Source organism: Zonotrichia leucophrys, chromosome 2, assembly GCF_028769735.1.
Source record: "Zonotrichia leucophrys gambelii isolate GWCS_2022_RI chromosome 2, RI_Zleu_2.0, whole genome shotgun sequence".
In the NCBI taxonomy this organism is placed as follows: domain Eukaryota; kingdom Metazoa; phylum Chordata; class Aves; order Passeriformes; family Passerellidae; genus Zonotrichia; species Zonotrichia leucophrys.
In genome coordinates, this window is record NC_088171.1 from 78,633,656 (window position 1) to 78,657,801 (window position 24,146).

The window sequence follows — 24,146 nt, forward strand, 5'->3', positions numbered from 1 at the left end:
GGCTGTGGCTTCCCCACCATTCCCAGCCACAGAAGGAAGGGGACGTTTTCATACTTACAAAAATTTCCATGTTTCCTCCATGATGGGGAAATGCACTCAGAGCCCCAACAAGTACACAAGTTTGAGAAATGCCTCAGTCTTCTGCTGAGAATGGATGCTTCTGCCCATATATAAGGATATATCAGTGTTGAGCAATACTGGGTTGGATAGGAAACTAGGTATACATTTCCAAAAATGCAAGAGAGCAGTGTGAAAATAAAGATTTTCATTGGACAAGTGATTTCTGCCTGCATGAGATTTGAATTGGTTGACATAACTGTAAAATCTTCCACCACAGGATGAGTGTGTGTGCTCATAACAAAAATCAGGCACGCTCAGTGAACCAGCAAATAATCCACTGTCACTAGCAGGGCCATTAACCATCTGCAGGGATCTTTTAGTGTAATAAAGCTGGACATGGAAATGTGGCACACGGCCTTATTACTCAGGAGTGCATTTTATGTTGCATTAAACATGCAAAATTTATTTAAAATTAAACATTTTCTTAGAGCCAAAATACCTCATTTTTGTTTACAGGTGATCTCCACCAATCTGAGTTTCATTGTGAAAGGGGTGTACATGTGGTATTCAGCAAATAGAATCATGTGCCTGTATTATTATCTAAGTAGATTTAACTTTCTACAGTCTCATTAGTATTTTTGTTCTGAATGTAATACACTGGCAATTACTCCCTTTGCTCCCTTATTAATATTTTAGGACTGTATCATCTTGTTTTCCTCAGAGGTACAGGAAGCAGCAAAAAGGAAGAAACTCATCATTGAGCTGTTTTGTTCCTCTATTTATGGTACAGGTCAATGTGTTACGGAAATCTTTTGAGAAAAAAAAAGAAGAGCAGTGTTTGGCATTTCAGCATGTGGTAACACAGTGCTTCCATTCCTATAATCCCCTGAGTAGTTTGTTACCTGCACACCTTATTCCAGTGTAACCTCTTCTCTACATAAAGATTTGCATAAAGTGTTCATCTTGATATACAATTAAAACAAACAAACAAACAAAAAACCCCACAAAAACCAAACAACCAAACAATACCCCCTATTCTGTTTATTCCCTGAACATTTCTCCTCCATTCATTCAAACACCTTCCTCATTTTTTTTTTTTTTGTTCCTGGATATTTGACCTACAGCTGATTCTCCTCAGGTAAAAGAATTGGTATGAGCTTCCATTATTTTATTTGGAGGAAAATATTGCACAGTTATAATATTGCTGAGCTGGTGCTGTGGAGAAAAGAATGTACCTGTTCCCTCAGGGGTTGTATTTCTCCTGCCCGTTCCATTGCCTGCTGGAAATGCAATTCATTTCACTGTCCCACGGTCTTATTATTACTTTTGTGTTATTTTTAACCATATCACTGTTCCTTATTATTTGTCTTGCTATAATGCCTAGATACTTCTGCCAAGATCAAGACTGTACAAATGTGGCCTGAATCTGCCAGTAAAATGTCGCATATTGTAATGGAAGAGGTAGGAACAAGAAAAGAGAGAGCGAATACTATTGTTTCAGTTTTATGTAGAGAAAAACCAATCTAAGGGAGCTGTTCTTGCATCTGGGAGTCTAGAGCTGGTCTGAATGTCTGTGCAACTGTTCCCAAAAGAGATGGCACAAGCGACAGCCACAGTCCTCTGGAGGCTGTTGGACACATCTGGGAGTGCAAAGAGCTGCCTGTCTTTAGGCTACCAGACGCCTCTGTTCAGCCCACTTGAGATCACTTGCTCAAGGTTCTTCAAGAAATGTATAGCAAAATGTGCTTCAATGTAAATCCCATAAGTTCCAGTGTTAATCACAAATTAATTATTCCTGGTTTCAGCTTCTCTTTTTTTTTTTTTTACTTTCTCCCAGCCACCTACACTACTGCTGTTATGAAGTGAATTATCCTTTCTTGCTTTAAATTTTTCTTCTTTCTGTTTCAATCTTTGATTTTGGCTCCAGTCCTCCTCTCTCGCTCAGCAGAAGGCTGAACGCTGCTTTGGTTGGAGGCTGTGTTACAGAATGTTCTCCACCCCTTCTGCTCTTTTGTTGGCATCTCCTCCCACCCCCAGCATGCCAAACAACTCCAATGCTCTCTGAAGCACAGGGATCGATAGCCTTTGTAATTCTGTTTTAGCCAGCGTGCCAGTAGCTGTTGGTAGACAGGCAAACAGGTGATGTATTTAAAAACTCATGTCTGTGAAATACCCACTCACAATCAGCTCTCCAAGATAATTACATATGTGTGAAAAAAAAATTATTCTGATTCATGTCAGATGTATTTTCTTTTAAGAGTCATGTTATACATTTATTTCAGGCAAGATTATGTAGAAAAGACTGACCTTCTTAAAGCACTCTATTATTCTCTACAGTCGCATTTTCCTTTCTTTTTCTGTCACTAAGAAGTCATTCCATTTCTGTGTTGACATTTTTATCTTCTTTTTATAGCCTTTCCAAAAGCCATGTCACTTGCTGAACTTTTGCTGACAAACAAAAGGAAGAGAAAGAAAAATGTCATAAACCTCCACATACAGCAAATGGCAAGGGCATGCTGTATTACTCAGATATGGTTGAGCAACTTTTTAGCATTCATTTCTCATTTCACTCCTTTAGTTCCACTGTCTTTTCCTTCTGGTTTTGCTTTAATTCTCTTCTACCCAGTATTTTTGATTCATCTGTTTGTTCTGACACTTCCTTTTTTTTTCCTATAATTTTTTTGGTGATTACCACTTCCTTCTTTAGAATTAATCTATTTGATTAGTTCTGTCTTCGCTTTTGTTTAGCCTCTCTGCCAACCCCTTCAGGTATTACGTTGCTATGAAAAAAATTATATGTAGATAATTTCCTAACTACACAGCGTCTGCTGTTCATTAAAATGTCTCTGTCAATGTGCCATTATTTTTGGCTTTACATTATCAAATCTGGACGAATCCATGTTATTTACCTACTTAACAACCACCTTGTGATTTTAGGATTGAAGCATCTTGCTCTAATGCCAAGCTAAATGGCCACCAATGACTTGGCTGATGTGGAGCTGCCAGAAAAATAGATTTTCATGAGAATCAGAATTAGTGGCTGATGAGAAATATATAATATTTATATAACATATAATATATATATAATGATACTTCTTGAGAAGTCAACCTCTGCATATGCATTTTTTTAGAGCAATACTGTAAATAGCATTGTTGTTTTTGTCCTTAATATATCTGTTGCATGGCCTCCATAATAGATGCAGACTCTAGGGGGACTGAAATTGCTTTAACAGCGCTTTGCCCCAACTGGTTTGAATGTCACTCTCCTGCAATATGGGTCTGATGCTTTTCTGCCAACAGCACATTGCTGAGCGCGTCTCCAGTCAGGCCAAAAGGTTGGACCCGGTGTTTGGAATATACTCTGCAAGCCTCTCTGAAGAGCTTGAGAGCCATGCGATGCCGTGAGATCGTGGGCTGAGGAGTGCTGCTTTGGTTCTGTGTGCTGCTTCGGTCTTCTGATAAAATATCCACACTGAGAAAGCCACTACGATCACAACGCAGCCAGTGAAGGCTCTGGCTGAGCTCATCAGGTACTCCCTCGTCTTGAGACTACAGATAAATGGCCAATGAGGAAGGCTTGTGATTTCATCACACTTCGGATCTAAATGTGGCTATGGAAAAGCATATGGCTTGGCAATTGTTTTTGGTTGGTTTCTTTTTTTTTAGGTTTTATTTCTCTCTCCTTCCCTGCACAGACAGTTGCTGTCATCTTCACGAGATCAAATGTGCACTGGTGTCATACTTGATGCTGAAATTCACACCTACTTTCCTTCAGCAGCCCCAGCCAAACTTTAAAGAATTTCCAACTGCTGAGGATTTTTTTTAGAAGGCATTTGATCATTATGCTTTTAGCAGATTTAATTTTGAAAATGAGGTGATGTAATGAATTAAAGGAAAAAATAAAAGGCAGCCACAGAAGACTGGGAGAGCTACTGTTTCACACCCAAAGAACAACTGTTGAATATTCGTTCTGTAACATCCTGCAGCCAAAACCCCGATGAAGTAGGAAGGTCTGTCGGTGTCCCCTGAAGGGCCGCATCCCGCGGCGCTGGGACCCGTGGTTAAGGAGCCCCCTGAGCACAGAGCGCCGGGAGCAGGGCCAGGAGGCGGCCCCGAAGGCAGGGCAGGGAAGGGCAGGGAAGGAAGGCAGAGCCCGCGGGGCAGGGCAGGGGCCGCGGCCGCCGGGGTGCGGGGGAAGCCGGTGCTGAGGGCAGGAACGCCGGGGGCGGGCGGGAGAGCAGGCAGGGATTCTCGTCCCGGAAAGGGGCAGGGATTCCGCCCGGCTGGGCAGGCGCCAGGGCGCTGGCGAGGGCGGCGGCTTTCCCGGAGCGCTGCGGGGGCCGGTGCCCGGTGCCGGACCCTCGCCTCCCTCTCTCCCTCGCTCCGTCCCTCCCTCGCTCCGTCCCCCCGCGCGTGCCGCCCGCTCCGCCCCGCCCCGCCGCCCGCGGCCCCGCGCGCCGCTCCTCGCACAGCGCCGGCCGTGAGGGAGCGGCCGCGCCCGCCCGCCCGCCGGGTCACCTTCCCGGCCGCCGGCAGCCCCGACCGCCCCCGGGCCGCCGCCATCCGCCGCTGCGGGCCGTCCCCGCCCCGGGGGAGCGGGTGCCCCGGGGCATGAGCTGCGCCTCCGGGAGCGTCGTGCTCCCTGCCGGAGAGCCGCCGCGAGCCGCCGCCGCCCCGCTGGAGCTGCCGGCCGGGGCGGGGGAGGCAAGCGGGGACACCCCCGAGGAGGGCGAGGGCCGGAGGGGCGGCTCGGAGAGCGGGGCCGCCGGCGGCGACAAGCCCGAGACGCGCTCGGTGTGCAGCAGCAGCGAGAGCGGCAGCGGCGGCCACGGCGGCGGGGCCGGCCCCATCTGCAAGATCTGCTTCCAGGGCCCCGAGCAGGTGAGCACAGCGCCGGGGGCGGGCGGCCGAGCCCCGCACACCTTCGCACCCTCGGCTCGGGGTCGAGCCCTGTCCCTGGTGCTGATCTCGGCGGCGCTCCCCGGCTGGAATCGCCCTCCCCGGCTGCCGCTGGGCGGGCTGGCTGTGGCAAGAGCCTGGGGCGAACCTGAGCCGGCGCAAAGCTTTGGGGGAATTCAGGGGATTTTGCCGTGTCTGCATCGCACGCTGGGTGTCCTCTGGCGCTCCCGCTCCCTGGTTCACCTCACAGGGACTCTACACAGTACGAATTTCTCAGGTTTCTGTTAGACTTTAAAATGAGAGTGTTAGCTTACAGGTAATGCTGAGAAGACCTCCAAGTATCATCTCTGTCGTGACGTTACTGGGCATAATATCAGCGATGGATCTGTAACTAGCATTTTATAGCTTGTCTTGGAGTTGGAAAGAAGAGAACAGCTGATTTATATAATACAGAAACTACTGGGGGAAGTGCTTACGTACATTATTTAAGGTCCTCTCTGACAGCTGGCTAGCTGGACAGCGCAGAGCCATGCTCCAAGAGTAAGACTCTCTTGGAATTGTGACATCACACATTTCTTTCTAAGTGATGACTTCAAATAGCTGTTGCAGAAAAGTATCCAAACCACTTTTGGTATCTTTTGAGGTATTTGAAATGGCTAATGGTACTGTTGTTTAATGCAAGGTAATATTTCAGTTGTTTCACACAGGTACATGAACATGTGTAGACAGCTCTCTGGCTTTTATCAGAAGAAGCAGCTAGGTATTTTTAAGACAGTTACATTTTTGAGTATTTCATAGCCAAAAATACATGCTTTTCCAGATTGTGAAATTGAGACCAAGTCATTGTAACAGACCCCCTAAAGATTTTGGTATTGAGTGTACATGTATGTGAAAGGTTCCTTTAAAGTTAACATTTCTGTATTGCCTTTCCAGGGTGAATTGTTAAACCCTTGCCGCTGCGATGGCTCGGTACGATACACGCATCAGCTTTGCCTCTTAAAGTGGATAAGTGAAAGAGGGTCATGGACCTGTGAACTCTGCTGTTACAGATACCATGTTATAGCCATTAAAATGAAAAAGCCTTGTCAGGTAATTTGTTCTTTTAAAAAAAAGTATGTCTTTTCAGTCTTTTTTTTTAAACAAAATTATTCTTACTTTTACTTCCAAGGTTTTTGGAAAATGCAGCAGAAGATCCTATATGCCTCACCAGCTAGCACTTGAACCCACTTGAAGTTGGTTTTTAAAACCAGTAACATATTAAAATGTGTAGCGATTTGGTTCTGTTATGTTCTTCTAGTTTTTAATTTGCTGTAGAAATGGTTTTTAGAGGTTAGTAAATTCTGTAAGTAGTTAAATCATGCTGAGATGTGACAGAAAACTTGGATCTCCCAGATTAACTTCCTAAACTTTAAAAATGTCTTTATTGTTTGTTCAAGACTCACTCAAAAGTTGATTTTGTTCTTTCTTCAACTTGGGATCCAGAGGGGAGAGGTGACGAAAGCTTCTGTTGTCTGTGTATTCATCTACTGTAGAAATGTAAAAGGAGGTGACTTTTCAGTCTTGGCACAATTCAGAGCAGTGGAACACTCTTAAAGTTCTCTCCTCCAGAAGCTGTTTCAGAAGCTGAAATGTGCAGTAGCATTTTCCAGAGCTCCATTTCAGCAGCATCAGAACATGAGAGGGAAGTTAGAGCATTGTAGTGGTAGCACATTCAGGGAGAGGTGGGGGGAGAAACTCAAAGCTCCACCAGATCTCTTAGGGAAGCCTTAATACCACTTTGCATACCAGAATTCTTTAGGGACTTTAAATTCCATCTTGGAAATTATATTTTATAACATCTGAGGAACACATTCAGTAAGATAATTGTATCTTTTTTTAGTTTTGATCCTAAGAGCTCAGAGATGATGGAGCTCTCAAAGGCCAGAGCACTCGGGTCATTTTTCTGTGCCTGTGTTTGATTGGAGTTTTATAGAAAAGGCATGGTTGGGTGGTAATGGCAGTTGTGTGAACGTGATAAGCATTCCTTGTATACAGAATAACTGGAGTATTTGCTTACAGTTGTTCAGATTATGGGCAAGTACCTTCAGAGCCAGTGGACTTCAATTTTTTTCCTTTATAAATTCTCAAAGGAAAGGCTTTGGTAAGCTTTCCTGGATAGAATCTTTATGATGTTAAAAAGTAAAGGATTTGTAAAACATTCCAGAAAATGAAGGTGGTAGATTCTGTTTCTACACAGGCATGGCTTGGCATGGGGTTTAATACTTTTGGCTTTTTTTAATCTTTAAAAAAAAAATCTTTATTTCTTGCGTCTCCACAGCAATCTCATCCTTTTCCTAGCAAAGATTACAATAGCAATAGTTTGCAATTATAGTATCTGAAAATCATTGTGAGACAGCAAAGACATGACAGAGTTGCCTGCAAAGAGGCATCTAGTACTATTTGAGATGTCCTAAGTTAGCCAAAATGTGTACACAGAATAGCAGATATGACTGAACTTGTGAGGGACTCTGGAAATGCAGATGGAGGCCAAGTGAATGTTAAAGGACATTTGAAAAGTCATTAGACACCTATCTGTCAACAGCAGAATCATGCCCAAGTTTGAAGAACAACTGTGGAAAAGAGAAGCGAAGAAGAGTCAGTAGATGATGCAGTAGGCAACAAAGTTTGGCCAAGGTTACAAGGGAAGTAAAGAGAAACTGAAGAGACAAAAGTGAAATGCCACTCATTGCATTAGTTGTCACCGTTTTTATCTTATTTTTTGGGGGGGGGGGGGAGGTGGGGCAGAAAACAGATTTATGTTTCTCATTAAATAGCTTAATTCTTTATTTATTCTTCACCCTGTCTTTCATTATTTAGGTAAGTTATTTAAGTCTGTCCTCTCTTTCTAGACAAATTAGCATACAGAAAGATTTCATGGAGTTACATCTCAAATAATAAGTTGGACATACAATCCTGAGGTCAAATTCATGACACCCAAAAGATCACCCATCTCTTTGAGGGAACACAGTAGCACCTTTCTCAGTCTCCTACACAGAATGTTTGTCTTGTAGTAACAGAACCTGAAAGGAAGTCTCAAACTGCAGTCATCTGTGTAATTTCATAAGGGGAATCAGTCTTAAAATGCGCTTACTCACTCCCCCATACTCTTGACTGTAATAATATTTGCTGCTTTTAGCCACTGGCTTGGCTTAAACTTTTGGACAGGTTCTGAGTTGTTTTCTACACTACACAAATGCTCATTTTAAGGTAACTTTTTGGTTAGTTTTAGCAAAAAGCTAAGGGCAAGACCATTTCAATACAGAAGGATTTTAAAACATCGTCAGCTGAAGTAGTGAATGTACTTAAAGGTTCCCAAAAAGGCAGGACTTCTTGCATTACATTAGATACAATATTTGAACAGGAGTACTTTACTCTGTCAACAACCACTAGTCTGCCTCAGTCCATCTTCCCATAATTGTCTCTACCAGTCTTTTACTTATTAGAACTTTGTGGGCAGTCTTATAGGAGAGAAAACTGGTGCTATTAACAAAAATAGCTTTTTCTCAGGTGAATGCAGATCTGTGCCAGGTCTATGCAAGCCTGTTCTATTTACTCTCAGGTCTGTGTAGATCTACAACAGCCCTTCAGGTTTGCTTTCACCTCATGTATTTAAGGAATGTAACAATGTGTAGAGACTTAAGAAAGATTTTCCTTTGTTTTCGTTCAGAACATTGGAATAGATGTGAATATTCCATTTAATATCTAACATGTTCTGTTGTTTCCATCGCTTCATGGAAGGCAAAGTTATCTCCAAGGGTGCGTCTCCTGGGGCAGTACATTCAAGAAACAGAATATTTCTATTTTGATAGAAATTCTTCCAGTGTCAGTGTTCCAGTTCCAGATTCAGCAGCTACTACATAGTTCACCTTTAAGAATCTAATCCTGGAAACACATAGATTTTATTATGGGAATAAACCCTAAAACACAAACAAAACCCCAAATTAACTCATGGGCTAGCAGTGGAAGATGAGCACGCAAACAAGTTGATGACATTTGATATGATGTATAACAGAGATTTGGAATTTTTTCAGTATCCCTCTTAGGACCATATCAGAAAGACGTATCTTGTACTAGTCCATTAATGAAAACATGTGTTCATGTTGCTGGACTTGCTCCATTGGTGGGGTGGAATTTGATCCAATAATAGGCCGGGCTATGTTAATAACTTGGAAATTCCCTTACTGCCCCTCAAACTATAATGAGGGAAGCTGGAATAAAAACTGCTTTGGGCAGGGAGACTTGGAAATACTTAAAAAGGAGAGAGAAACTTCAAATGTGTGACTTGGAAATTAAACTAATTTAGAATTATAATTGAGATTAACAAAAAAGAAAAAGCTGCAAAAAGAAATATTTTTTATTAGTTCATTATAAGGTTATAATTTGTACAGATTTCCTTCCTAAAGGAAATATATTCCTAAAAGAAGTATAAACTCATTGTTGTATTTTTGTTGGTGCTATGTAATTTTTATGATGTCAGAAGATTAGTTCACTAGACTTGCACTTAAGTATGAATGTGTATTAAAGAATATCAGTGCTCTTGTAAGATTGAAAATTAATGTTTAAAAGTGGAATAGAATAATGCAAAGGTTGAGAATATATACTTTGGTACTGAAACCTGTCACTTCTATAAGTGAGTAGTAAAGATATTTAGAGAGTAGCCTTTTCTAGACTGTTAGTGTAGTCTGTCATAAAATGGTGTTACATTAGATGTTTGATAAATCCTGTTCATTAAAACATTATATTCTGTTACTTTGGTGAAATGGACCTATTCCAAAAGTAATACAGTAGATGGATGTACCAATTTAAAACCTAATTGTGAGGCAGTTCAAACTTTTTCTGATACCAGTAAAATCACAAAACTTATTTAAATAAGTAAATGCTTACTTGTTAGGCATGTTTTCTTAAAATAGAAAAAAGATAAGGTGGTACTTTTCAAAAGGTGAGGTTTCACTTTTCCAAATTTTGTTAAAGTGCATAATCCTCACTCATTTGAGAAAACAACTCACCGGCATCAACTAGATAAGCATGAGCAAAACTGCATAGCAGGCTGCAGGTATGTGAATGTGTGTTACACTAAAAGGTGCAAAAGTCAAGTTCTTCAGCTACTTCAGTATGGAGGTCAGTGTCCAGAAAAAATTGTAGAGTAAATGTTTAATAAAAGTTTTTGCGAATGACTATGCTCAGCTGGATGACAGCATTAAGTTCTTCTAGGCATAGCTAAAAAGGGGAAAGGCGGAAATCTTCAATTACGCATTCTAAACTGTGCAATGTACTAAGGACAATCTATTAATGTCTCTTCCTGTACTGAAGATCCAGAAGAATACATTGTGCTATTCCATATGTCAGTGGACAAAAAAGAACAAAAAGGATTGTTCCAATATTGGACAATTTACAAAGAAATTTGAAAAAGAGATAAGGAATAAATCTATGGTACACTGGCCCTGGTACTGAGACCCCTGGTACACTAGCCATTTCTAACTATAATTCAGTTTTTGGCATCTCAAATGGGATGTATTTTAAGAGGCCTCTTAAAAAGAAAATAATGAAGCTTTGCAAGCACCCTTTGAATATGAAGGCACTATGCAAGGGCTGTTGGAAAATAAAATACTTGGCTGAGACAGGTATCATGAACTAAATGGAAGTGAGATTCAATGCCTGAGTAGTCATTAGAAGGTAATTAATACATCAATAAATGCCTGGAAGCACTTAAAAAAATCAAATAAAATCTTTTTAATTTCATGTAATGGAGAAGAGAGTCCATCATAGTGGAGAAAGTAGGCCAGTAACATGGTCAAAGTAGTGGAATAAAAGGAATTGTACTTGAAGCAGTTTTGTACTTGCTGAGAAGATTACTTTTGTCATGAGCTTAAAATATGTGTTACGGTAATTGAGACATAAGACAAAAGTGATGATGAGAAATTATTTTTTACATATGAATAGACTTAGATGTGCTACTTAGAAAGCACATGCAAGCTTTAGAAATATTGAGAACAGGAGAATCCAAATATATATTTAAATTTAAGATAATTCCTGATCCTTAAGGATCATTCCAAGAACAAATTCATATTTTGGAGCGATAAAACTATGCGGCTGGGACATGAAAATCCTAGAGATTTTAACGATCCTAATTGAATGGTAAAATACATACAAAAAGTGGTAGAAGCAGACTAATTCTTTAGTTTTGACAGGAGAGAGAAATCTGAAACAGAAAACTATATGTCAGTCATCAGCATAGATACAGTACCTGTACTTCTCACACTTTTTTTTTTTTTTGTAAGCATCTTTTGGCCACTTCTACGGAGAATTTACTAGACTGGATAAACCTTTTAATCTGATACACTCACAGTCAGCTCAGTGACTGCACTGGGTAGGTGGTGATAATGATCAGTTGAAAGTATCATGCTTAATGAGTTTAGAAACAAAAGGATAGCAGAGTTGTTGGAGAGGGCAGCTGGGGTTTTTTTCTGTGGTGGGAAAGGCAAAATACATTTTATGTTTACTTTCTGTTAAAGATTTGAAGGTAAATGAGGGACTGAAAAAGAGAATTGGGTAAGCAAGTGCCAGTGGTGCAGAGTACAGAGAGTATAAAAGCAAGGACGTAAACTTAAAAACAGAAATGCAAAAAACTGAAGGCATCAAAGAAAATTTTGATGGGATAATGAATTTCATGTTGTATTTTCTTTGTTTTCTTGTAATTAATGCATAGAAAGACTTGGAAATAAGAGTAGAGAACTGGAAAATAAAGGTGGTAAAAAGGTGTGGAGACAGAAGTCAGTTTAGCTTGAGAAAAACATTTGGTTGGCCATTCAGATAAAAGAGCACATTTTTCACAGAGCAAGTAAGCAGGCCACTGGTGCACTGCTAGCACAGTAGGCGCTGAATATTTGGCTGCTAGCATACAGAGCTGAATGAGTGCAAAGTGGACATTACAGTGGAAAAGAAGAAAAAATCTTTAGAAACTTTAGAAAAATGGATCTAATTGATAATTAATGACAGATGCGAGAAAACAGGGGATGGAACAATATCATAAGTGCCAATCATCTGAAAGTCATGAAAAAATAAAGAACAGTAGTTGAACAAAGGAACTGATTCTATCGTCATAGTGAGAGTTGGGTAGGGATAGAGAAGAACTAATAACAAAATACTAGATATTGACTTTGATATTCCTTTGAAGCATATTTGTAAGTTATGAGAAGAAATTAAATTCATCTTAAGAGGTCAGAGGACACATCAAGTGGGAGCTGAAGCCATCAGGAAGAAATATGGGGGTTTACAGAGAAAATCAAACAAGTAAGCAATTCTGTCAGACTTCTAAGTATATCCTAAGGTAATCAAGTAAAATACAAAATAAATAAAAAAAACACCATAGCCTACTTTAAAAAAATAACAGTATTAAAAGTATGTGGGTGTGTGCCCCTCATACATTACACTTTTATTTTCTGCACCTTATTAAAATTCAATTGCTTTCTGTTTTTATTTTGTGAGATGCGTAGTTTGTGCTCAAGGCAATTTGACTGCTAGAATAGTGTGAAAAAAACAGTGCAATGTAAACTGTCAATGATTCTTGGAAATAATTTTTTAATTACAAGTGTCCTACTGATTTAGTGGTAAGATATATAATATAGATTTAAAGAGTGGCATTATCTTGTTATATTAAATAGTGGGTTAAATACTTCAAGGAAAAAAGTTAGATTCCTTCAGCCTATGATTTTCATGGAGCAGAATGACTTGCATGAGATACAGAGGCAGGTTGTTTTTCAGAGGAAATATATCCAATTACAGTTATTGCTGGAAATATAAGCATAAATTACATATTTGCAACAGACTTCATTATAAAAAAACATCCAAAAGTAGAAAAGGATGTCAATGGGAATCAGGGTTGCTACCTATACATAAGTGCTGCCATTTCAAATGCTAAGAATAACAATGCAAGGCTTAAGATATGGCATCAGACCTGCATTTACAAACCTTTTTATTACTGTTTTTTTTGTCATTTTCTGTGCTTGGGTGTTTTCCCAATGGCTTGATCTGCTAGAAGTTTGTTTAGTGATCAAAGATTTCTGAGTTTTCACAATACAAATTTTTGTCTTTTTGTCATATGTCAAAAATCCTGATTATTTAAGTCTTTAATTCATATCAACAGAGATTAGTGGAAAAATACTGAAACCAAGAAGTGGTTGTTTCCGCAGGCTTCTTCTATTTCTTGATATGAAAAATTGTTAGTACAGGATGGTGTACTGCTTTCATACCATGTGTCCATGATTCCTTACCTTATGCCAATTAGGCAGTGCAAGTAGCCTGCTCTGAGCACCAAGTACTGTCAATACATGTTGACTTCTCTACCAGTCTCTGAAGTGTCCTTGTACTGTTATACACAACTGAAATTAGTCAAAGAAGATTTTATTAAATTAATTTTGAAATTTACTTTTAATACTTCTTGGTTTTGAATGTTGGTCCATTCTCACTGAAGTCTTCAGCACTTCATGCCAATGACTGGCAGTCATGCCAACTTACTTCTTTCTTAATTTGCTGTATTGAGGAGACAGGTTTTGCACCTATTGCACTTGTATTTTAAAAAAAAATTGTCCCATGTATAGATTCAAATTGGATGTTTGATATTCTCTCTGAAGACTCTTTCTTATTGCTTCAGCAGTGTGCAGAGAATAGCCCCTGCCTGCTTTTGTGGCTACAGTGCAACAGTAAAGGAACACTTTGACCTCACTTCCTTTGAAGTACTTGTCTGAGTCAGAGCACCCTCATTGTGCATTTTGCCTGCATGACTCTTTTGCCATGGGGTTCTTTGCTTCTTTATAAAATTTATTTCAACTTTCCTTTTTATTTACTTTTATTTCTTCTTTAATTTTTCTTCTTCTTTTGTTTACATTCCAGCGAAGCTCGTGCAGAATGAGTATTCTTATTCTTGGCCACATGCTGTTTCCCTACTCCCTACTCTATCAGTGTGCATGTGTCCCATTTTTGCATATTTTTCTGTCAGTGTCTTCCCTTCAGGGCAGCATTAAACTTTGCCAGTTCTGTGATGACCATATTCCAGGTACAGGAATATACCATACTGTTACCCTCACAAGCCATATTAGTGGATGGCCGCTATTTCCTAAGCTAAGGCTCATTTTTCTCATCTTTCATGGCTAAAGAACAGATATAATAAAATAATTCCTTTGCAGTTTCACATAGTCATGTACCTTGCCATCAAGATCAAATGCTAGCTAGCTTTATGTACATTTAACTATTCTTCTAACACTGGAAGCATATTATTCCAAGCGCTACAAATATTTTGGAAAAAGCAAATTCCATGACACTGGCAGCCAGGAATCTGTAACTGAAGAAAACGAGAGTAAACTTCAGTATGCCTTCTCTTTTTTCATGCTAAGGAGGCTCCCTCTGCTCCATGGGCAAAAAGACAGACTGAGAGTCTACATCTTAATGGAACATTTTATGTGTCTCTCATTGCCTTATCTGAGCAATCTGCAATTTACAATCTACTAGAGCTTGTGGCTACTCCCAGCACATTGTGTTCCTCCTTGAGTGACTAAAGTCCGCATCCGTTTCAGGGCAGCTCTTTCATAGGAGTAGAGTAGTTGGACAAATTTTATTAGAAGGAATGGGTGTAACAGCTGATGTGAGCTCCCTGAGTCACATCAGAATAACAGAAATAGACTATGGGAGACTCACACTTTCATCCTTCTCCTGCACCTGCAGCACTATTCCTTCACATAGCTGCTGTTTTTACTGACCATAAAAGTCATTGTAAGCTCAAATCATTTGATGTCACCTCCCAAAAAGGACACTTAGATGGTATTTGAATGTACCAGCTGACCTAAAATCCTCCCGAGACTTAATAAAGAGGGTCACTTCCTCCTCACCCACCATTTACAGAGCCCTGCATATCATCTCATTGCCTTCTGGATGCTTGCACTAAATAGAAATTAGATTAGTAACAGATGCTTTTCTGATATCTGTCAAATTTACAGAAAAGGTCTTCATATACTCCACTACCTAGTGTAAACAGAGGTTCAAATACATCTTCTAGAATTGCATTCATGGATGCATCATCGCTCTCTACAACTATCTGGAAGGAGGTGGTGGTGAGGTGGATTTGGCCTCTACTCCCAAGTGAAGAACAAGCAATAGGACAAGAGGAAATGGCCTCAAGTTGTGCCCAGGGAGGTTTGATTGGAGATTAGCAAAAATTGCCTCATTGAAATGGTAAGGCCTTCAAACACACTGACCAGGGAAGTGGTGAAATCGTCATGTCTGGAAGTGTTCAAAAGGCATGTGGATGTGGCACTTGGGAATATGGTTTAGTGCTGAAAGGAATTGTGCTAGGTCAATGATTGGACTTGATGGTCTTAGAAATCTTTCGCAACTTTAAAATTCTATGATCCTATAATCCCTGGGATTTCAAAATTCTCTACTTCTACTGCTCTTTTCTTCTTATAGTCTTGGTTAAAAATCTAGAAAATATGTGAAATTGCTGTTGGTTCTATGGAAATGTGCCTAGTTCAGAGTTTCTCCACTAAGAATTGATGCCATGTACTTGACTGTGTTCAGAAATTTGTGGAAAATCTATTGTGCATTCAGTGGGAAGTATTTATGGCTGCTGGATTTTAAAAGCTTCTCTTTCCTCTAAGCTTTACCCTCCTGCTTTTGTAGATGTCAGTGATACAATTGCTGTGAACTTAGCCCCAGCAATTAAACCTACAAGATCTATGGACTTCAGTCTTCTAGTCTAGATTGTTTTAGAATAGAAAGAAGTTTCAGTAGTTTAAGAACTTCCAGATGTCTTGGTGGTCATCATGTGACACAAGTGAGTTTTTGTCTTCATTGTGCAACTCTCATGCATCAGGTCCTCAAGATAACCTTCAAAGTTCTTCCTTCCTTGTTTAGGTTCAGAGATACAGGCTTCCAACCTGTTTACTTAAAAATAATCTAGAATTTCTGCAGTGCTATATCCTATAATCCTGCATTAGCACATCTGAAGTGTGAATAAGAAGCCATGTCTTTGTCCCAGGGTCACTCTGTTTTCATCACCACTTCTCTGGGCAACCTGTTCCAATGTCTCACCTCTCTCACTGCAAAGAATTTTTTCCTAATATCTAATCTAAACCTACTCTCTTTTAGTTTAAAGTTGCTAAACCTCATCCTATCAGTATACTCCCCAATAAAGGCTCCCTCCCTGTCTTTCCTGTTGTCTCTCTTGTCGGGGAAGAGAGTTTTGTAAAATATGTTTTATGATAAGAAAAAGAAAATTACTTTAGAAAACTAAGTTTTATTTACAAACTCAAGTTCATGCATGAATTTTCATGCCTCCAAAGAGATGGTTAATTTGCACATCTCATGTTTATTTTCATTACTAAAGGAAAAGCACTTTCAGAAAACTCCTGTGTGTGCTGGAAGACAGCAATCCGACTGTTCAGACTGACTGTGGCCATCAGCATTTCGGAAGGATGTGAGTCCAAAGTTGCAGCTACTTAACTTCCTGCTGGAGGATTCCACCACTGGACTTGGTTATCTTCTTGGTTGAGAGTCTGGGCTGCTTCATTTTGGTGGACCATGATCAGGCATTCACAAAGTGGCATTTTAAAAGCTCTTCTGTTGGAAAGTTGCTTAGGCTTGTTTTCACAGTCACTAAAATACCAATTTTTCCTGTTCAACACCTCATTCCAAGTTCCCTGACTGGAGAAATGACGCATTCCTTCAATCTCTCTTGTCCCTTAAAATCCTCTATGAGTTAAGGCTAATACAAGAGAAGCAGTTCTCTTCAGTACAGCATAGCAAAAAAACAGTCTGATGTCAGTATACTGGCCACTGAAATGATTTTTTTTTTGTATAGTTTATGGTAGTGATTCACAGTCAGTTTTCTGTAATTCAGAGTTGGATCTGCATAAGTTACTAAGTCAGTCAGGCCTGACTGGACAAACATACCTGAAGAAGAGTATTAGGTCCTCTCTTTACTAGATGTGTAAGCCATTTACCTCTGAGTGCTTTGAGTGCCATGAGATCTTACACTACCTGTTTCACAGCCCTGAGACAAGTTCCATTACCTCTGTCTGCAGTCACCAGTCTTAAATATCCTGCACTTTCTCAGCTCATTGGCTTGATATTTACCAGAGTCTAAGGAGTAGGTGAAAATTCCATCTGAGATGGAGGAGATGCTTCCCTGCTTTTTCATTAGACATCATCCATGCAAGGATGAGTTGCCCGCAAACTATGGAAATCAAGAAATTTTTGTCCGACTACAGTGGCAGAACCAGGGCCTATTGAAGATCTACTTCCCTGTTTCTATCCATTCAGAGAGGTGAAAAAGAATCATAGGATCATAGAATGGTTTGGGTTGGAAGGGACCTTAAGGACCCTGTAGTTCCAATCCCCCATGCCACGGGCAGGAATGCCATGGGCAGGAATGCTGCTCAGTAGATGAGGTTGCTTAGGATCCCATCTAATCTGGCCTTTAGCCAGTGCTTCACCACCCTCTGAATAAAGAATTTCTTCCTAATTGCTTTAATTTTTTTCAAGTGGCTAGCAAGTCGTTTCAGGGCTTATATGCTAGGGGACCCCTCAGGTGTTCTTCTAAGAGTGTCCTAAATTAGTTTAATCAGAGCTCAACTGTTACTGTTAATATTGGAAAGGAATGCAGAAACTGTGCTGACTGTAAGGCAGAGCAATCTTATGAGCTCCTGTTCTGAAAAGAAGACCAGTAGCTCCATCATATGTAATTAATGAATGTAAAGAGGGGACTATTGTCTAGAAACAACAAAATGTGACTGTGTTTATAGTAATAAACTTAAAAAATGACAATTGCAGAACAGTAAGTGGTTTTTCCATAAATCTATTTTCCATATTAACAGCATGTACTTATCTTTCATTCTTTTTGGTGCTTTTGGTATTTGAGAGAAATTGATGGCATTTTTATTTTATGTCTGTGTTTTTATTGCAAGAGATGGTACATAGGTTATATGTAAGCCATATAAGCACCATCAAGCCAAGAATAATTTATAGCTTGGGAATTTTCAAATACAGTGATATGAATGGATATTACAGTTTTTGGTATTGCAACCATTGCTTCTAGAAGCAATATGATTATTGACACAGAGTGCAACAAGTTAGCTGGAAATTTTCAAAAGCATATTGTGCAATTTAATTTAATTACTCCAAGGGGTTTCAGACATATTCATGATGTGGTTAGAGAGAAATAGAGAGTATCTGGTATAGTGTATGCTCCAAGGTAGCTATTCTGTTTTTTCACAGATAGAGCTCTAGTATTATATGATATGTAGTATTTAAATTGCCCCTCTCTGTAATTAAGCACTACAGCTTATATGTTTTTATAAAAATGGAATCTTGTAAGTAAGTGAGTGATCAAAACCATGGTTACTCAAACTATTAGGCAAAAATTAGTATTGATTCAAACAGCACCTATTAGTGTGTAATTGTGATTATTTAGCAGTACCTGAAAAAACTAATGCAATTGACTGCTAAAATTTTGCTGTGGAATATGTATTTAAATAACAACCCAATAAAACCCCCTTATTAATACCAATATTAACATTAATCCATTATACTAATTCTTAAAAATATATTATGCATATTTTTAAAGCCTTTTAATTATTATACATAATGTGTGATGTGTTAATTAATAAATTACTTAATTCTTCCACTAGGCCAAATTTTCAAGCAGTATATTATTTACCATATTCATTGGTACACTCTAAAATTCTATAATTATGACTAATTTCTCTTTAAGTGAAGACTTACTGCTAATTTAATTCACTACAAAATCAATTTAATTGATTTATTAATTTAAGCAATTACATTCAAATTGACTTACAAAGCAGACTCTGCCAGATTTCATACAGCCCAGAACCCAAGATTGTCTTCTTCATGATTATATGCTATATAATAGCTTGGTACTCTTGCCATTCTGCCTTCTAACCTTCATCCAAGATACTCATTATCTTACTTGGGGATTAGACAAGGCAACAACTCGAGCTCAGGATATGTTTCATGAGTCATTTTGTTGCCCTTGAAATCTGAACTTCTCTTTGTTTCACATCTTACAAAGAAACACATGAAATCAGGATTGCTTCTTCTCTCATGAGCATCTTCCAGATTTCCATATGAAAATTCTGATTGCAGTCTGTGAGTTAGTTTTGCTGAGGGCCAAAAGGAGCAGAGGCCAGTATTTGTACTCAGTGGATTTCTGGTGAGGTTGTATCTTGCAGTGCTGAGAGACATCATTGCCATATAGCAACTGGAAGAAGTCTGAATCGGGAAGGTGCATCTTCCTAACTAAAGGTGGGGAGTTGCTTTGTTCCCGAACTGTTGTTGAACTATTGTGACTCATGCTGCTGCAGGATGCAGGGAAATCCAGCGACAATACATGGTGATGTTATTTGATTGCATGTCTTTGGATTCATAGAGTGTCTGCAAGCAGATAGTGGGAAGCAGTAATTATGATGTACTTTAAACAAAATTATGCTTTACAACTAGACTGTACTTATCCAATCAAATGTGTTTGTGCATCTACCTTCTGAAGGTCCTCTTCCAGTCTTCTTTCAGTGAACTGGAAACTTTGAACTCTGAATTTCCAATTGCATGGAATTTCTTTCACTTTCATATAATTTCTATGGCTCTTTTCCATTATAGCCTTTCCATGGCTTCTTTTCCTGCATCCAGAGCCCAATGAAATATGCCAGTGTCAGAAATAGTTCCTAACTTTCTTTGTACCATACTAAAATCATTTCCCTACTTATCCCTATGGAGATGATGTGAATAGAGTAATCAATTTCATTTACTTTTCCTTTAGTTCAGTGAACATCCATGTATTGTACAGGAACTGGAAGTGTTCCAATAAATTACTTGGAAGAAGTTCTACTATTGAATATCCTGAATAACATAAAAATCTGTTATTAAAATAGTATCCTTAGAGGTGAAAGTTTAAAACCTTGCTTTCACTCGCATGAACAATAGGTTTGAGGCAAGGTCCTCATAATGGAATAATTTTGGAATGGAACAAACATTAAGGTATAGAATATTCTCAAATAAACTCTCCATGATTCCTTTTGCATGGGTTGTAAAAATTATTTAATTCTTCATAGGATCAAAAAGACAGAGTAGCCAGCACTTTCGGAAAGTCGAGCTAGCAAATTAAATGTGAGTTTTAGTAAAGGAGCCAGAATTAATACTTAAATACATTCAACATGGAAGACAAGAAGGCATCAACAGAAATGTATAGTGACTGTCTAGTGACTGCATAGTGACTAGTGTCCAAGGTATTCTTGTGGAAGAGGCTTGATCTGGCCCTCCATGCTGAGAAATTTTTTACATACATTTGGTGACTGCATCAATATTGTCATGAACTGCACAATATTAGCCTCATGTTCAGCATTTTTTTCTAAATTTAAAAGTTGTCAAGAGTTTTAGCTAGAATTTACAGATAGGTTTTTTCCCACGAGAGAAGGAAAAAGCAAATCCAGAGCCCTTTCTGATACTGTTTATTAGTGCTGAAGAAGTAAAATGCAGAACTGTTTAGGCAAAATGTTGTTAACACTCCAAAGTGACTACATGGCATGAAAATTGTTAATACCTCCTTCATATCACTTATTTATGATCTTGCTGAGGTTTACTTCCTGAGTGCAATTATACTGAATGTTTTTTCTCTCAGTGTTCTTCCAGGAATGTGGACCGACAGTAACAAGACAGCCTATGTTTGAGCTAAGCTGCCAGCATCACTTTGCAGATCATCTTTGGGTTGCAGAGACTGCAACAACCATGGCAGGCTTTAATTTCCTCCAGTCATTAATATTTAATTTTCAGATAATGCTATCAAAAATACAGTAGGTTGTAATGAAATTCAATATTTCCAATACAGCGGCAACAGAAATCGAACAGTTCCTACTTTACAGTAGGAATACTATTTATTCACATAGAATGGTAATTTCATTTTCACCAAATATACACATCCATGGAATGTGCAAAATGCCAATGAGCTAAATGCCAGTAAGCTAAACGTAGTTAGTTTGAGTCTCATAGGAGTTAAAAGTTAACTTGAGAATAATTTACCTAACCGTACATGTTTCTTATTTCCTTCAGAAAATAAGAAACTCTAGACTTTGTCCTCTTTGCTGTGCTGTATATCAGCAGACAGCTGTTCTTTTTTGTTGTAGTCCCCCATGAGAACAAGAGCTAGCAAGCATGAAACTTCTCCCAGCTTCCTACAGAATACTTCATCTGTGTCTTCCTCCTTGGGTGGCCTGTAACAAACTCCCACCAGGATGTCTGCCTTGTCACCCTTCCCTTGAATCTTCATCCATGAATGCTCAAGTCTATCGGCATCATCATTAAGCTCTAGACAATCATAACACCCCTAACGTTCAGGGCTACCTTGCCAACTCTCCTTCCTTGACTATCCCTTCTGAAGATTTTGCAGCCATCCATTGTAGCACCCCAGTTGTGCAAGTCCTCCCACCATGTTTCTATGATGCCACAGTTTTCCTGCTGCCCAATGGATTCCAGCTCCTCCTGTTTGTTGCCCATGTCACATGCATTGGTGTGGATGCACTTCAGCTGGGCTATTGATCCCACCGCCTTTTTGGGGAGAGAAGCCCTAATTCCTACATGACCATTCTCAGGTGTTTCTCTGCTTTCTAATGTAACAATAACTTGTGCTGTTGCTCACACATACCCAGATCTTCATTCCTGCATTACTGAGATGGCAGACGAAAGGACCTTCATAGCACTCTGCCTCTCCAACACTGGTGTGCTATCCCCAGGCTGATCTTTAGTGAACGTGGCTTTATCCCTTTTCCCTTCAAGTTTAGTCTAAAGCTCTTTCAGTGAGCCCTGAAAACTCCTGAGCAAAGATCCTTTTCCTGCTTTGTGACAGGTACTCCCTGTCTGTCATCACAGACTCAACGCCATGTAAATTGACCCATGATTAAAAAACCCAAAATTCTGCAGGGAGGGAGTTGCAGAGATTTGCCTGCTGAGCTCAGCAGGAGCTTGTCACCATTGTCCCCTGTCATTTAGGTCACTGCATTGGACAGAGGATAGGGAATCCTCCATATCATGCATTCTGTCTGCCCTTTTGTGCCTGTCCCAGGGAAGGTAGTTGAACTGTTTTACTTTTTCTTTCTTACTCCGATATTCCTCACCCTGCTTGCCTGCCTCTTTTCTGTCAGTTTGAAGAGAAGCTCCTCTGCCTGAGCATGCCTCCCACAGGCACGCTAACTGCTGTTGCTCCTACTGCCACAAGAGCAGGGCACACTCTGCAGCCTGGCACCAGGGTGTCAGCATTTTCCACTGGAGCTCTGCCTGGGTAGCTGCCTCGGCTGGTCACACAGTCTTGCCTAATTCCTTTCATTATTTTAGCTGTCAGCAAAAAATAGATAGTGAAAATTTCTCAGAGAAAGAATAATGTAAGACTAATGTAGTTGACAGCACAGCTCTGCTTGTGGTCTCAGATCCCAATTCTAACATAATTTTAAAAATTGTAAGATATAGGGTTGAATTGTTCTACTTAGTAAGTAGTAAAATTTTGAGAGATGAATGTAATAGAATGTGAAGATTTTGTAGATTGACCAGGATGTCCAAGCTTCTGGACAGCCAGAAATCCAAGGTGCACCCAGGGTAGGTGTAGATGTTCAATCAGTTGTGTACATGCAGTAAGTCAACACTTCCAGGAGCTGTCAACTAAACTGCTTGAGTGGTGCACAGATGGACGGGATCTGTACCGTCAATGTTATGTTTTCAGAATGTCCCAAGTAAAATAGTGGTGCAGCCTTCCAAGCTGATGGAGAAATTACATACAGCCTAAACTATCTGTATTGATGAGTTCTCTGCCAGATGAAAAGATAATGGGCATCATGACTCCAGGCACTCTATGTGTTCATAATGTATCAAAATAGGCAGCCATTAACGGTGTGCTGCAATTTTTGTGACATTGATTCTTTTAAGAAAAAGTCATAAAAACAGAAGCCTATAGCTAAAAATGACATTTCTTATGTTTGTGTGTGTGTGTACTCAAAACTACGCATTTTCTGTCCAGACTGGTCAGTAAATTAACTATCATTGTACACTGAATCATGTAGGCAGTGTGTTTGCTTACTGCAAAACATTTTAGAAATCCTAATTATCTAATCGCATAGACTACCAACAAGATAAAGTAAGGAACAGCCATTTAAAAAATGATATGTTGGACTTAAATCTGTGTGTTCTTTTGCTTCTCTATAAATTTTATTCATATGTATGCAGATTACAAATCCTGTAATGGATAATGGATGACACTAGGAAAGAACTTTTTCTTGTAAAAATTAGTTCTAGCAATTAGAGCAATCTAACAAAAGGTTTTTGAGGTTGTATATTTGGTATGTTTTCGGGTTAATCTTGTTATATTACAGTAGGTCACAGCCAGGCATTATTGTTACCAGTATGTAAAATATTCATTCCAGAATGAGTGAAGAGATTGAGAGGTTTCTGTCAGCAGTGCCCATAATAAACTGTCTTTCTGAGTGAACAGAGTGGGATAATCCCATAACAACTCTTTGTCTTAAGGAATTTTGGTGGATTATAAATTGGTGCAGCGGATACACATTTGGGTAGCCATAAGGAAATTTCATATGTTCTTTATTGAGGATGTAGGAAAACCTGTCGTTTCTTTGCAGACATTTTTAATGCAAAGTATTCTAAGTACAAGTACAGTATCAGTTCTTTTGAGATAATTTTTCTGCCATATATTATACCATAATCAATTGGTTTCTACAAGGCATTATTAAAACAAAGCCAAGTTAATATTGATTTATCTCAAAAATGACAGACCTTTGAATATTTTATCCACCTTTATGTTAGTAAGGACATGCATATAACTGCATTGACTTTATTCTTTAACAATTATTCCATCAAAGCAATAAATTTCCTTCAACTTCTGAAAGTCTCAAAAATAAGGAATTATTTCCTTATTTTTGTATTTTTCTTTGACAGAAACTTTAGAAGAAAAGAGGAGCAATATTTCTGGGGTCAGAATTTGAACTCTAGAGTACCATTAATGTATTATACTCCCAAATGATTTATCAGGGAAGGACCAGCGGTAAATAAAAGTTTAAAAGAACCAAATGCAATGAAGTGTCAGTAGA

The 24,146-nt window shown here is 39.3% G+C and overlaps 1 protein-coding gene across 1 annotated transcript in view; it reads left to right on the forward strand.

Annotated features, from left to right (window-relative positions):
• The first annotated feature begins 4,551 nt into the window (after window positions 1–4,551).
• Window positions 4,552–24,146, forward strand: part of MARCHF11 (membrane associated ring-CH-type finger 11) — a 31,896-nt gene continuing 12,301 nt past the window's right edge. The window contains exons 1-2 of the mRNA XM_064705484.1: window positions 4,552–4,941; window positions 5,893–6,048. Of these exons, the coding sequence (XP_064561554.1) occupies window positions 4,672–4,941; window positions 5,893–6,048 (426 nt within the window). The 5' untranslated portion in view covers window positions 4,552–4,671. The remainder of the gene's footprint in view (window positions 4,942–5,892; window positions 6,049–24,146) is intronic.